We start from the raw sequence: 16,809 nt of genomic DNA on the forward strand, positions 1-16,809 counted from the left end.
ATGTTAGTGATGTTGATAGTTGATGTTAGTGATGTTGATGTTAGTGATGTTGATAGTTGATGTTAGTGATGTTGATGTTAGTGATGTTGATGTTAGTGATGTTGATGTTAGTGATGTTGATAGTTGATGTTAGTGATGTTGATGTTAGTGATGTTGATGTTAGTGATGTTGATGTTAGTGATGATGATAGTTGATGTTAGTGATGTTGATGTTAGTGATGTTGATGTTAGTGATGTTGATGTTAGTGATGTTGATAGTTGATGTTAGTGATGTTGATGTTAGTGATGTTGATAGTTGATGTTAGTGATGTTGATGTTAGTGATGTTGATGTTAGTGATGTTGATGTTAGTGATGTTGATGTTAGTGATGTTGATAGTTGATGTTAGTGATGTTGATGTTAGTGATGTTGATGTTAGTGATGTTGATGTTAGTGATGTTGATAGTTGATGTTAGTGATGTTGATGTTAGTGATGTTGATGTTAGTGATGTTGATAGTTGATGTTAGTGATGTTGATGTTAGTGATGTTGATGTTAGTGATGTTGATGTTAGTGATGTTAGTGATGTTGATGTTAGTGATGTTGATGTTAGTGATGTTGATGTTAGTGATGTTGATGTTAGTGATGATGATAGTTGATGTTAGTGATGTTGATGTTAGTGATGATGATAGTTGATGTTAGTGATGTTGATGTTAGTGATGATGATGTTAGTGATGATGATAGTTGATGTTAGTGATGTTGATGTTAGTGATGATGATAGTTGATGTTAGTGATGTTGATGTTAGTGATGTTGATGTTAGTGATGTTGATGTTAGTGATGTTGATAGTTGATGTTAGTGATGTTGATGTTAGTGATGTTGATAGTTGATGTTAGTGATGTTGATGTTAGTGATGTTGATGTTAGTGATGTTGATAGTTGATGTTAGTGATGTTGATGTTAGTGATGTTGATGTTAGTGATGTTGATAGTTGATGTTAGTGATGTTGATGTTAGTGATGTTGATAGTTGATGTTAGTGATGTTGATGTTAGTGATGTTGATGTTAGTGATGTTGATAGTTGATGTTAGTGATGTTGATGTTAGTGATGTTGATGTTAGTGATGTTGATAGTTGATGTTAGTGATGTTGATGTTAGTGATGTTGATGTTAGTGATGATGATAGTTGATGTTAGTGATGTTGATGTTAGTGATGATGATAGTTGATGTTAGTGATGTTGATGTTAGTGATGTTGATGTTAGTGATGTTGATGTTAGTGATGTTGATAGTTGATGTTAGTGATGTTGATGTTAGTGATGTTGATAGTTGATGTTAGTGATGTTGATGTTAGTGATGTTGATGTTAGTGATGTTGATAGTTGATGTTAGTGATGTTGATGTTAGTGATGTTGATGTTAGTGATGATGATAGTTGATGTTAGTGATGTTGATGTTAGTGATGATGATAGTTGATGTTAGTGATGTTGATGTTAGTGATGTTGATAGTTGATGTTAGTGATGTTGATGTTAGTGATGTTGATGTTAGTGATGATGATAGTTGATGTTAGTGATGTTGATGTTAGTGATGTTGATGTTAGTGATGATGATAGTTGATGTTAGTGATGTTGATGTTAGTGATGATGATAGTTGATGTTAGTGATGTTGATGTTAGTGATGTTGATGTTAGTGATGTTGATGTTAGTGATGTTGATAGTTGATGTTAGTGATGTTGATGTTAGTGATGTTGATAGTTGATGTTAGTGATGTTGATGTTAGTGATGTTGATGTTAGTGATGTTGATAGTTGATGTTAGTGATGTTGATGTTAGTGATGTTGATGTTAGTGATGTTGATGTTAGTGATGTTGATAGTTGATGTTAGTGATGTTGATGTTAGTGATGTTGATGTTAGTGATGTTGATAGTTGATGTTAGTGATGTTGATGTTAGTGATGTTGATGTTAGTGATGTTGATGTTAGTGATGATGATAGTTGATGTTAGTGATGTTGATGTTAGTGATGTTGATAGTTGATGTTAGTGATGTTGATGTTAGTGATGTTGATAGTTGATGTTAGTGATGTTGATGTTAGTGATGTTGATGTTAGTGATGTTGATGTTAGTGATGTTGATAGTTGATGTTAGTGATGTTGATGTTAGTGATGTTGATGTTAGTGATGTTGATGTTAGTGATGTTGATAGTTGATGTTAGTGATGTTGATGTTAGTGATGTTGATAGTTGATGTTAGTGATGTTGATGTTAGTGATGATGATAGTTGATGTTAGTGATGTTGATGTTAGTGATGTTGATGTTAGTGATGTTGATAGTTGATGTTAGTGATGTTGATGTTAGTGATGTTGATGTTAGTGATGTTGATAGTTGATGTTAGTGATGTTGATGTTAGTGATGTTGATAGTTGATGTTAGTGATGTTGATGTTAGTGATGTTGATGTTAGTGATGTTGATAGTTGATGTTAGTGATGTTGATGTTAGTGATGTTGATGTTAGTGATGTTGATAGTTGATGTTAGTGATGTTGATGTTAGTGATGTTGATAGTTGATGTTAGTGATGTTGATGTTAGTGATGTTGATGTTAGTGATGTTGATGTTAGTGATGTTGATAGTTGATGTTAGTGATGTTGATGTTAGTGATGTTGATGTTAGTGATGTTGATAGTTGATGTTAGTGATGTTGATGTTAGTGATGTTGATGTTAGTGATGATGATAGTTGATGTTAGTGATGTTGATGTTAGTGATGTTGATGTTAGTGATGATGATAGTTGATGTTAGTGATGTTGATGTTAGTGATGATGATAGTTGATGTTAGTGATGTTGATGTTAGTGATGTTGATAGTTGATGTTAGTGATGTTGATGTTAGTGATGTTGATGTTAGTGATGATGATAGTTGATGTTAGTGATGTTGATGTTAGTGATGTTGATGTTAGTGATGATGATAGTTGATGTTAGTGATGTTGATGTTAGTGATGTTGATGTTAGTGATGATGATAGTTGATGTTAGTGATGTTGATGTTAGTGATGATGATAGTTGATGTTAGTGATGTTGATGTTAGTGATGATGATAGTTGATGTTAGTGATGTTGATGTTAGTGATGTTGATGTTAGTGATGATGATAGTTGATGTTAGTGATGTTGATGTTAGTGATGATGATAGTTGATGTTAGTGATGTTGATGTTAGTGATGTTGATAGTTGATGTTAGTGATGTTGATGTTAGTGATGATGTTAGTGATGTTGATGTTAGTGATGTTGATGTTAGTGATGTTGATGTTAGTGATGTTGATAGTTGATGTTAGTGATGTTGATGTTAGTGATGTTGATAGTTGATGTTAGTGATGTTGATGTTAGTGATGTTGATGTTAGTGATGTTGATAGTTGATGTTAGTGATGTTTGATGTTAGTGATGTTGATGTTAGTGATGTTGATAGTTGATGTTAGTGATGTTGATGTTAGTGATGTTGATGTTAGTGATGTTGATGTTAGTGATGTTGATAGTTGATGTTAGTGATGTTGATGTTAGTGATGTTGATGTTAGTGATGTTGATAGTTGATGTTAGTGATGTTGATGTTAGTGATGATGATAGTTGATGTTAGTGATGTTGATGTTAGTGATGTTGATGTTAGTGATGTTGATGTTAGTGATGATGATAGTTGATGTTAGTGATGTTGATGTTAGTGATGTTGATGTTAGTGATGTTGATGTTAGTGATGTTGATGTTAGTGATGATGATAGTTGATGTTAGTGATGTTGATGTTAGTGATGTTGATGTTAGTGATGTTGATGTTAGTGATGTTGATAGTTGATGTTAGTGATGTTGATGTTAGTGATGTTGATGTTAGTGATGTTGATGTTAGTGATGTTGATAGTTGATGTTAGTGATGTTGATGTTAGTGATGTTGATGTTAGTGATGTTGATAGTTGATGTTAGTGATGTTGATGTTAGTGATGTTGATGTTAGTGATGTTGATGTTAGTGATGATGATAGTTGATGTTAGTGATGTTGATGTTAGTGATGTTGATGTTAGTGATGTTGATAGTTGATGTTAGTGATGTTGATGTTAGTGATGTTGATGTTAGTGATGTTGATGTTAGTGATGATGATAGTTGATGTTAGTGATGTTGATGTTAGTGATGTTGATGTTAGTGATGATGATAGTTGATGTTAGTGATGTTGATGTTAGTGATGTTGATGTTAGTGATGATGATAGTTGATGTTAGTGATGTTGATGTTAGTGATGATGATAGTTGATGTTAGTGATGTTGATGTTAGTGATGATGATAGTTGATGTTAGTGATGTTGATGTTAGTGATGTTGATGTTAGTGATGATGATAGTTGATGTTAGTGATGTTGATGTTAGTGATGATGATAGTTGATGTTAGTGATGTTGATGTTAGTGATGATGTTAGTGATGTTGATGTTAGTGATGTTGATAGTTGATGTTAGTGATGTTGATGTTAGTGATGATGTTAGTGATGTTGATGTTAGTGATGTTGATAGTTGATGTTAGTGATGTTGATGTTAGTGATGTTGATGTTAGTGATGATGATAGTTGATGTTAGTGATGTTGATGTTAGTGATGATGATAGTTGATGTTAGTGATGTTGATGTTAGTGATGATGTTAGTGATGTTGATGTTAGTGATGTTGATAGTTGATGTTAGTGATGTTGATGTTAGTGATGATGTTAGTGATGTTGATGTTAGTGATGTTGATGTTAGTGATGTTGATGTTAGTGATGTTGATAGTTGATGTTAGTGATGTTGATGTTAGTGATGTTGATAGTTGATGTTAGTGATGTTGATGTTAGTGATGTTGATGTTAGTGATGTTGATGTTAGTGATGTTGATAGTTGATGTTAGTGATGTTGATGTTAGTGATGTTGATGTTAGTGATGTTGATAGTTGATGTTAGTGATGTTGATGTTAGTGATGTTGATGTTAGTGATGTTGATGTTAGTGATGTTGATAGTTGATGTTAGTGATGTTGATGTTAGTGATGTTGATGTTAGTGATGTTGATAGTTGATGTTAGTGATGTTGATGTTAGTGATGATGATAGTTGATGTTAGTGATGTTGATGTTAGTGATGTTGATGTTAGTGATGATGATAGTTGATGTTAGTGATGTTGATGTTAGTGATGTTGATGTTAGTGATGTTGATGTTAGTGATGATGATAGTTGATGTTAGTGATGTTGATGTTAGTGATGTTGATGTTAGTGATGTTGATGTTAGTGATGTTGATAGTTGATGTTAGTGATGTTGATGTTAGTGATGTTGATAGTTGATGTTGGTGATGTTGATAGTTGATGTTAGTGATGTTGATGTTAGTGATGTTGATAGTTGATGTTAGTGATGATAGTTGATGTTAGTGATGTTGATGTTAGTGATGATAGTTGATGTTAGTGATGATAGTTGATGTTAGTGATGTTGATGTTAGTGATGATAGTTGATGTTAGTGATGTTGATGTTAGTGATGATAGTTGATGTTAGTGATGTTGATGTTAGTGATGATAGTTGATGTTAGTGATGTTGATGTTAGTGATGTTGATAGTTGATGTTAGTGATGATGTTAGTGATGATAGTTGATGTTAGTGATGTTGATGTTAGTGATGTTGATAGTTGATGTTAGTGATGTTGATGTTAGTGATGTTGATGTTAGTGATGTTGATAGTTGATGTTAGTGATGTTGATGTTAGTGATGTTGATAGTTGATGTTAGTGATGTTGATGTTAGTGATGTTGATGTTAGTGATGTTGATGTTAGTGATGATGATAGTTGATGTTAGTGATGTTGATGTTAGTGATGTTGATGTTAGTGATGTTGATGTTAGTGATGTTGATGTTAGTGATGTTGATAGTTGATGTTAGTGATGTTGATGTTAGTGATGTTGATGTTAGTGATGTTGATAGTTGATGTTAGTGATGTTGATGTTAGTGATGTTGATGTTAGTGATGTTGATGTTAGTGATGATGATAGTTGATGTTAGTGATGTTGATGTTAGTGATGTTGATGTTAGTGATGTTGATGTTAGTGATGTTGATGTTAGTGATGTTGATAGTTGATGTTAGTGATGTTGATGTTAGTGATGTTGATGTTAGTGATGTTGATGTTAGTGATGTTGATGTTAGTGATGTTGATAGTTGATGTTAGTGATGTTGATGTTAGTGATGTTGATGTTAGTGATGTTGATAGTTGATGTTAGTGATGTTGATGTTAGTGATGTTGATGTTAGTGATGTTGATGTTAGTGATGTTGATAGTTGATGTTAGTGATGTTGATGTTAGTGATGTTGATGTTAGTGATGTTGATAGTTGATGTTAGTGATGTTGATGTTAGTGATGTTGATGTTAGTGATGTTGATGTTAGTGATGATGATAGTTGATGTTAGTGATGTTGATGTTAGTGATGTTGATGTTAGTGATGTTGATGTTAGTGATGTTGATAGTTGATGTTAGTGATGTTGATGTTAGTGATGTTGATAGTTGATGTTAGTGATGTTGATAGTTGATGTTAGTGATGTTGATGTTAGTGATGTTGATAGTTGATGTTAGTGATGTTGATGTTAGTGATGTTGATAGTTGATGTTAGTGATGTTGATGTTAGTGATGTTGATAGTTGATGTTAGTGATGTTGATGTTAGTGATGTTGATGTTAGTGATGTTGATGTTAGTGATGATGATAGTTGATGTTAGTGATGTTGATGTTAGTGATGTTGATGTTAGTGATGTTGATGTTAGTGATGTTGATAGTTGATGTTAGTGATGTTGATGTTAGTGATGTTGATAGTTGATGTTAGTGATGTTGATAGTTGATGTTAGTGATGTTGATGTTAGTGATGTTGATAGTTGATGTTAGTGATGTTGATGTTAGTGATGTTGATAGTTGATGTTAGTGATGTTGATGTTAGTGATGTTGATGTTAGTGATGTTGATGTTAGTGATGTTGATGTTAGTGATGATGATAGTTGATGTTAGTGATGTTGATGTTAGTGATGTTGATGTTAGTGATGTTGATGTTAGTGATGTTGATGTTAGTGATGTTGATAGTTGATGTTAGTGATGTTGATGTTAGTGATGTTGATGTTAGTGATGTTGATAGTTGATGTTAGTGATGTTGATGTTAGTGATGTTGATGTTAGTGATGTTGATGTTAGTGATGATGATAGTTGATGTTAGTGATGTTGATGTTAGTGATGTTGATGTTAGTGATGTTGATGTTAGTGATGTTGATAGTTGATGTTAGTGATGTTGATGTTAGTGATGTTGATGTTAGTGATGTTGATGTTAGTGATGTTGATGTTAGTGATGATGATAGTTGATGTTAGTGATGTTGATGTTAGTGATGTTGATGTTAGTGATGATGTTAGTGATGTTGATGTTAGTGATGATAGTTGATGTTAGTGATGTTGATGTTAGTGATGATAGTTGATGTTAGTGATGTTGATGTTAGTGATGATAGTTGATGTTAGTGATGTTGATGTTAGTGATGTTGATAGTTGATGTTAGTGATGTTGATAGTTGATGTTAGTGATGTTGATGGTAGTGATGTTGATAGTTGATGTTAGTGATGTTGATGGTAGTGATGTTGATGTTAGTGATGTTGATGTTAGTGATGTTGATGTTAGTGATGTTGATAGTTGATGTTAGTGATGTTGATGTTAGTGATGTTGATGTTAGTGATGTTGATAGTTGATGTTAGTGATGATAGTTGATGTTAGTGATGTTGATAGTTGATGTTAGTGATGTTGATGTTAGTGATGATAGTTGATGTTAGTGATGTTGATGTTAGTGATGTTGATAGTTGATGTTAGTGATGTTGATAGTTGATGTTAGTGATGTTGATGGTAGTGATGTTGATAGTTGATGTTAGTGATGTTGATGTTAGTGATGTTGATGGTAGTGATGTTGATGTTAGTGATGTTGATAGTTGATGTTAGTGATGATAGTTGATGTTAGTGATGTTGATGTTAGTGATGATAGTTGATGTTAGTGATGTTGATGTTAGTGATGTTGATAGTTGATGTTAGTGATGATAGTTGATGTTAGTGATGTTGATGTTAGTGATGATAGTTGATGTTAGTGATGTTGATGTTAGTGATGTTGATAGTTGATGTTAGTGATGTTGATGTTAGTGATGTTGATAGTTGATGTTAGTGATGTTGATGTTAGTGATGTTGATAGTTGATGTTAGTGATGTTGATGTTAGTGATGTTGATGGTAGTGATGTTGATGTTAGTGATGTTGATAGTTGATGTTAGTGATGATAGTTGATGTTAGTGATGTTGATAGTTGATGTTAGTGATGTTGATGTTAGTGATGATAGTTGATGTTAGTGATGTTGATGTTAGTGATGTTGATAGTTGATGTTAGTGATGTTGATAGTTGATGTTAGTGATGTTGATGGTAGTGATGTTGATAGTTGATGTTAGTGATGTTGATGTTAGTGATGTTGATGTTAGTGATGTTGATGTTAGTGATGATGATAGTTGATGTTAGTGATGTTGATGTTAGTGATGTTGATGTTAGTGATGATGATAGTTGATGTTAGTGATGTTGATGTTAGTGATGATGATAGTTGATGTTAGTGATGTTGATGTTAGTGATGTTGATGTTAGTGATGTTGATAGTTGATGTTAGTGATGTTGATGTTAGTGATGTTGATGTTAGTGATGTTGATGTTAGTGATGTTGATAGTTGATGTTAGTGATGTTGATGTTAGTGATGATAGTTGATGTTAGTGATGTTGATGTTAGTGATGTTGATGTTAGTGATGTTGATGTTAGTGATGATGATAGTTGATGTTAGTGATGTTGATGTTAGTGATGATGATAGTTGATGTTAGTGATGTTGATGTTAGTGATGATGATAGTTGATGTTAGTGATGTTGATGTTAGTGATGTTGATGTTAGTGATGTTGATAGTTGATGTTAGTGATGTTGATGTTAGTGATGATAGTTGATGTTAGTGATGTTGATGTTAGTGATGTTGATAGTTGATGTTAGTGATGTTGATGTTAGTGATGTTGATAGTTGATGTTAGTGATGTTGATGTTAGTGATGTTGATAGTTGATGTTAGTGATGTTGATGTTAGTGATGTTGATGTTAGTGATGATGTTAGTGATGTTGATGTTAGTGATGATAGTTGATGTTAGTGATGTTGATGTTAGTGATGTTGATGTTAGTGATGTTGATGTTAGTGATGTTGATAGTTGATGTTAGTGATGTTGATGTTAGTGATGTTGATAGTTGATGTTAGTGATGTTGATGTTAGTGATGATGTTAGTGATGTTGATGTTAGTGATGATAGTTGATGTTAGTGATGTTGATGTTAGTGATGATAGTTGATGTTAGTGATGTTGATGTTAGTGATGATAGTTGATGTTAGTGATGTTGATGTTAGTGATGTTGATAGTTGATGTTAGTGATGTTGATAGTTGATGTTAGTGATGTTGATGGTAGTGATGTTGATAGTTGATGTTAGTGATGTTGATGGTAGTGATGTTGATGTTAGTGATGTTGATAGTTGATGTTAGTGATGTTGATGGTAGTGATGTTGATAGTTGATGGTAGTGATGATGATAGTTGATGTTAGTGATGTTGATAGTTGATGGTAGTGATGTTGATAGTTGATGTTAGTGATGTTGATGTTAGTGATGTTGATGGTAGTGATGTTGATAGTTGATGTTAGTGATGTTGATGTTAGTGATGTTGATGTTAGTGATGATGATAGTTGATGTTAGTGATGTTGATGTTAGTGATGTTGATGTTAGTGATGTTGATGGTAGTGATGTTGATAGTTGATGTTAGTGATGTTGATAGTTGATGTTAGTGATGATGATAGTTGATGTTAGTGATGATGATAGTTGATGTTAGTGATGATGATAGTTGATGTTAGTGATGATGATAGTTGATGTTAGTGATGATGATAGTTGATGTTAGTGATGTTGATGTTAGTGATGTTGATGTTAGTGATGTTGATGTTAGTGATGTTGATGTTAGTGATGTTGATGTTAGTGATGTTGATGTTAGTGATGATAGTTGATGTTAGTGATGTTGATGTTAGTGATGTTGATAGTTGATGTTAGTGATGTTGATAGTTGATGTTAGTGATGTTGATGTTAGTGATGTTGATAGTTGATGTTAGTGATGTTGATAGTTGATGTTAGTGATGTTGATGGTAGTGATGTTGATGTTAGTGATGATAGTTGATGTTAGTGATGTTGATGTTAGTGATGATAGTTGATGTTAGTGATGTTGATGTTAGTGATGTTGATAGTTGATGTTAGTGATGTTGATGTTAGTGATGTTGATAGTTGATGTTAGTGATGTTGATAGTTGATGTTAGTGATGTTGATGGTAGTGATGTTGATGGTAGTGATGTTGATAGTTGATGTTGATGTGTGTTGCGGTTGTCAGGACTACCAGAGGATGCTGGACCTGATGAGAGAGATTATTCTGGCCACTGATTTGGCTCATCACCTGCGTATCTTCAAAGACCTGCAGAAGATGGCAGAAGGTAAAACACACTTTAAAACAAATGAGATTTTTATCCGGGATAAATGCTGCATGTTCCGTGTCACCATGACGACAGTCACACACTTTTGGGGGGAAAAACAGACAGCAGAATAACAATAGGGCGAATATTCAGTGTTATTTCTGTGTTCAAATAATTTCAACTAAGACATTAGAATAAATTATTTTTATTGACTTCTTTAGCAACTTTTTATAAAAGATACTTGCGATTAAACACGACACTAATCCCATACTCAGGATAAGTATCTGGCAGATACCAGAAACAAGTGAATGAATGGGAAAGATTGGAGTTTAAATTGTAAATGATTTTGATTTTGATTTTGATTTAAATGATTAAATGGACCTGATTGTATTTATTTCTTAAAATTATATTTATGTTTCATTGTATCTGTGATATAAGTGTGATTTTGTGCTAGAGGTGTGGTTTTAAAGCTTAGTGATATTTAAAGAAAGCAAACAGATTTATATATTTCAAAGTTTTAGAGCAAAATAAAGAGCAACTGGGCAAGAAATGCAGGTGGATGATGATGATGATGATGTGTTGTAGCTGGGTATAACCCGAAGAGCCAGACCCACCACAGCCTGCTGTTGTGCCTACTGATGACCTCTTGTGACCTCTCGGATCAGACCAAGGACTGGAAGACCACCAGGAAGATTGCTGTGAGGGGATAACCTTTAACTTTTTATACTCACCTCTTCACTTGAAATGAAACTGTATATATATATATATATTTACAGTCGGGTCATCACTGCTTAGTTGGATTTCACCTGCTCAGCTCCGTACTGGTGTTAGATTCAGCAAATCGGTCTTTTATATCTTCTACTGTTAATCTGATCAGGTTCACACACTCAGAGGGATTAAAGCAGATGTTCTGATGTTCTGCACTGTAACTTTAATGTTATTGTTTTATTCAGACACATACTGTGTTTAAGTACAGAACCATAAATATCTTGATGTTTAGTTATTTTCAGTCAAAAAGTCAGTTATCATTTTGTTTTTCTCATTCTCTTTCTGTCCCCCAGGAGCTGATCTACAAAGAGTTTTTCTCTCAGGGTGATCTGGTATGTGGGAGTGTGTGTGTGTGTGTGTGTGTGTGAGGGGGAGAGAGAGAGAGAGAAAGAGAGATGAATATTTGATTTAAAAAAAGCCACATAGCACATAATTTGTATTGGGTTGTTACTATTGTGATTGTAATCTTGTGTTATAAATGTGTGTGAGAGAGAGAGACACTACTATTGTTTTAATCATCTATTGTTATAAACCTGTGTGTGTATGTGTGTGTATGTGTGTGTGTGTGTGTGTGTGTGTGTGTAGGAGAAGGCGATGGGGAACAGGCCCAGTGAGATGATGGACAGGGAGAAGGCGTACATTCCCGAGTTACAGATCAGCTTTATGGAACACATTGCAATGCCCATCTACAAGTGAGTTAAACATAAAACTCATAAATAATCAGCTCAGGGCTCCAGGATAAGGGTTTAAGTCAAGACAAGAAGCTTTTATTGTCAATTCAGACACACAGTGACATGAAACTACATTTCTTCAGGACCATGGTGCTACATAAACAACACAGAGCTAAAAAGAGAGTTAACCTAGCCACATAAAGTGTATAGTGTGCAAACAGTGCAAGATACAGTGCAGATAGACAATACAATATTCTACATATTTGTTTTTTTTTACCATGTTTACATCATACATTTATGTATGAGAGATATAAATATTTCTACTTTCTACATACACTACAGTCATGTGAAAAAATTAGGACACCCTGTTGAATCTTCAGTTCTTTATTAAGAAATATCAACACGTCACTTTCTGATCTTATTTTAATTTGTACCTGTAGATGAAAGTGATGTAACTGCATGTAAACAACAAAATATCACTTTGTTTTCACTTATTAAACAAAAGAAAAACAAAAATGAGTATTTCACCTGAGGAAAAAGTAGGACACCCTCTGCCCTAATAGCTAGTGTTTCCCTCATTGGCTGAAATAACCCCAGTGAGACGTTTCTTGTAGCCATCTACCAGTTTCTGACCTGGACTGGAAGAATGTTTCCCCCACTCCTCAATGCAGAACTCTGTCAGCTGTGTGATGTTTGAGGGGTTTCCTGCACACACAGTCCGTTTCAGATCACCCCACAGGATCTCAATAGGATTAAGATCTGGACTTTGACTCGGTCATTCCAGAATTCTCCAGGTTTTACTTTTCAGCCAGTCCGTGCTGGATTTACTGGGATGTTTTAGTCATTGTCGTGTTGCAAGCTTCAATTTTTTGACAGATGGCCTTACATGTTCCTCAAGCACCTTCTGATCCAATGTAGTGTTCAAAAATGATATGTTTATCTAAGTTTATGTGTTTAATATATTTTTTTCCATGTTCTAAATCAGGGGTGTCCAATCTTATCCAGAAAGGGCCGGTGTGGATGCAGGTTTTCATTCCAGCTGAGCAGAAGCCACACCTGAGTCTACTGAAAGCCAAGATCTACTGATTAGCCAGTTGGAATCAGGTGTAGCTTCTGCTTGGTTGGAATGAAAACCTGCACCCACACCGGCCCTTTCTGGATAAGATTGGACACCCCTGATCTAAATAACATAGACCCTCAGTAGAACCTGCTACAGTTCTTCTGTCTCTGTTCTAAAACCCTGATCTAAAAGAAGAGATTTCTCTCCAAATTTTAGCATGATATTAAACGAAGGGACTAAAAGACATTTTTCCTTGACATTTTTTCACTCAAGGGTGCCAGCAGTTTTAGAGAGTAACTTTGTGTGAAATTGCTTGGCTCTGGTATGAATAAGCTCTTTCTCTTTGACAGGCTGCTGCATGAGGTTTTCCCACGTTCGTCAGAACTCTACGAGCGCGTGGCAGCAAACCGCGAGCAGTGGACCAAAGTTTCACACAAGTTCACCATCCGCGGTTTACCCAGCAACAACTCACTGGACTTCCTGGACGAGGAATATGAGCTGATGCAGGCCCAGGGGGCATTCGGGGACGACGGTCACCGCATTAACGGCTGCCTGGACGACGAGTGCAGCAAGACGGACCAGTGAAATGTTTCTGGCCTGAAACAGACAGACTTTACACCTTTGCCCCGTCTACGAGAGGACGGCGTGGTGGATTGGGATGTGGTCAGATGACTGTCGAGACACTGGAGTTTTGCTGATGGAGCTGATATGCTGCAGATAATGATGTCATTTCCTGCCATTCGAACCATTTGCGCAAGCAGAACACTTCACTAGGCGTGGGGCTGGGGGCAGAGCCTCATGTTTTCTTGTCGAATATTTCAGAGATATGTCCTTTAATTATTTACTTAATGTTTTGATAGCTGAACAAAGCCTGAGTGTTTGATTTTATATATATTTTCTGTCCTGCTGTAAACATTCTAAACGCCATCCAGATGTATAGAAGTGAATTTTAGTTTCTGAAAGTTTACAGGACGTTTCTTTGAGTAAGCATCGCTGTAGAAATGTCATCTTCGCAAGCTAGCTCTTTAATTTTACACACAGGATTCGTCTTAGTTTAACTGTAAAGACAATCAAACCATTAGATCCTTTAACCATCCTTTACTTCCCTTTTTCCATCCTCATGAATGTGACTTCACATGACGAGAGAACACTCGAGATGAGGTGAGAATTTAGTGAACGTCAACACACACAGACACACGAGTGTTACTAAAGCATTCACACCAGTCACTTAACCAAGCTGACTGTCATGAATTTTGTCCCAGATGGTCAAATCTTTCTCCTCTAAAAGGCTGCTAAAAAGGTTGGCCTCAATCCCTCATCCTGTCACGTGACTCAGTTTCTCAGCCTCAGTTTTCAGGTAAGCTGAAAACTCCGCCCTCATTTTTCCTGTCTAGAATTCCCACCCCAAGCTCCTGCTGGAACAGCTTTGTTTATGAGACGAAAAATTTAACATGACTTAACTTGTGTAGTTCAGCGTTTATCATCACGATTTGACCCAAAGACTGCGAGTTAAACTGTGTCTGGTGAATTTAAGGCCACTTCAGTACAAATCTCCTGACTTCTGGGAATGTCGCACCAGCGGAGTTCTGACTTCTTGTACATAACGTTATCAGAGGAATATTAAGGGCTACGTCGCCCTCTGAGGCACGTGAAGAGGTTTATTTCTCAGGCGGAAAACAGAATTACGTATAAATATGGATTTGCCTTATCACATATGTGTTGCCTTTTTCAGTAGAGTTAAACACTGTATATATACTCACAGTTTTAAAGCTATACAGCTGAGTGTGTGCAGGCGTGTTAACACGGGTGTGTAAGTCTAAAGGCCCAAGGCCAGGTAGGAGTCCAGTGTCATAAGAGTTTGATGTTTCCTGGGAACACCGTGAGTGAGACAGGAATACGTCCCTGATCGAGGATTTCATAAAGACAGAGTGATTATATTGACTGGTTTTGGGTAAACTGTCATCTTACTCTCCTTTATAAAAAATATTTAAAAACAAAAAAAAGAAAGAAAGAAAAAAGGATCAAATCAAAATGAATTCTGAAATCTGAAAAAAAAAAAGTTCAGAAAAAAAGTCATGAAACTCTAGTGAGCTCATTGTTCATTGTATCATTGTTCAGATAATTGAGTTATAGAATTATTAGATTAAAGATAATTAAAGGGTGCCAAGACTTTCTCACCTCCGTCAACATGGCTGCCACCTCAGCGTTCCGGACGTGATTTACTACTGAAACCACAAAAACCAGTCGCATAAATCCATCTCTCTACACCACCATGCACGAGCCAGACTTATTAAAACATCAGAAAAATCCATAAAAGGAGTTCATATTGAGTTTTATTTCAAAATCCAGCTCTCTCTGTTAAACACTGATGGAAACACTGACTTGAATTTGTATTGTTTTACTGGTCTGATTTTATTTTATGACATTTCTTACATATTTTCATGCTGTAGTTTATCCCACACAGGACCGTGCAGCTTTTTATTTTTATTTTTTTAGCTTCAGCTCTGGTGTGCAATATGTCCTCCTGCCACATGTAAAGAATGTTTTTAAATTATTCTTTTTTATGACATACTTTTACTCGACATGTTTCTGGTATTTCTTCGTATCTGTAGGTGGAAATGAATTTTTCCTTCTGTTTGTTTTTGTTTTCTTCCTCACTAACACATGAACGTTTCTCTTGTGCCAACCCTGTCACTCTGAAAAATAAGAAACTTTACTGTACATATGAATTTAAAGAAATGTTTCTCTATTCTGTGTAATTAACAGATGTTTAAAAAAGCGAGTTATTTTATCTATTTAAACAGAGCGTATGTAACGACAGTATTGGTGGTCTTTCTTCACTGTCAGTGGTTTTTCTTAGATTTAGTGGCCTTCTCAACATTTCTGCAGAATTCAGATTTAAAAGGTATAAAATGACATTTATAATAGAAGTGTGATGTTAGGGCTGCTCACGATTTAACAAAAAAAAAAAAAAAAAAAATCATGTTTCAAGAAATTGTAAAACTAGCTTCACCTTTAGCTTGGGTTAAAAAAACCCCACACTTTTTGTTCCACACTTCACCTCCAGTTAGTCCCAAAAAAACAAAAACAAAAAAAAACCCCGTGTCACTGCTGGATTATGGGATGTTGTGGGATTACTGTGGCACTGGTGATTGTTTTATTCCTGTTCTGTACTGAAGTGCTTTGCTGGTCGTGGCCTCGAGTGAACACTGTGTACATAATGTACAGCTTAGACTGTCTCTCTGAAACAGAGAAAAGGCCAGTTACAGTTATCATAAATATATGAATATAAAAACTGCAGTGAATTTTTCCCAAATAAATGTCCTAAAAATGACTCAAATGTGTTTTCATTCAAATCATATAAAGTAGTAGAAAGAAAGCGATTTTAAGACAAAATAAATACTTTATTTGAAATGATTAAGGCATAAAATACTCACTCAGTCAAATCTCACACACTTCACCCTCAAACAGCAAGAAGTTCAGATCCAGCTCCACACACACACACACACACACACACACACACACACACCAGGAATGTTTAAATGAATTCCACATTTCTCTTCAAACCTATTAAGATTTTCACAATGTAATTTTGTCAGAATTTTTATAGGAATTGTATAACTTACTTCAGATCTTTTCTTAAAATTCATAAAATAAATGTACATTTAAAATGGGTTAAAATATAGATTTGGAACAATTTCAACACAGTGTCTTAAACCCAGATCACATTACTAAATAAATGATCAAATGTCCCAGATAAAACGTCCCTCTTTCAGCAGGGTTTATACTGATCTCATACATGGAGGTGTCATCACAAAAAGCCACAAGGT

At 34.9% G+C, this 16,809-nt stretch overlaps 1 protein-coding gene across 7 annotated transcripts in view; it reads left to right on the top strand.

The window, feature by feature from the left end:
• LOC131367872 (cGMP-dependent 3',5'-cyclic phosphodiesterase) overlaps nt 1-16,313 on the top strand; it is a 221,786-nt gene extending 205,473 nt beyond the window's left edge. For all 7 annotated transcript variants that reach the window (XM_058413479.1, XM_058413485.1, XM_058413482.1 and 4 more), the window contains 5 exons: nt 10,402-10,501; nt 11,066-11,178; nt 11,542-11,580; nt 11,834-11,940; nt 13,330-16,313. In XM_058413479.1, the coding sequence (XP_058269462.1) occupies nt 10,402-10,501; nt 11,066-11,178; nt 11,542-11,580; nt 11,834-11,940; nt 13,330-13,564 (594 nt within the window). In that variant the 3' untranslated portion in view covers nt 13,565-16,313. The remainder of the gene's footprint in view (nt 1-10,401; nt 10,502-11,065; nt 11,179-11,541; nt 11,581-11,833; nt 11,941-13,329) is intronic.
• The last annotated feature ends 496 nt before the right edge of the window (nt 16,314-16,809 follow it).

Source organism: Hemibagrus wyckioides, linkage group LG17 (assembly GCF_019097595.1).
Source record: "Hemibagrus wyckioides isolate EC202008001 linkage group LG17, SWU_Hwy_1.0, whole genome shotgun sequence".
Classification (NCBI taxonomy): domain Eukaryota; kingdom Metazoa; phylum Chordata; class Actinopteri; order Siluriformes; family Bagridae; genus Hemibagrus; species Hemibagrus wyckioides.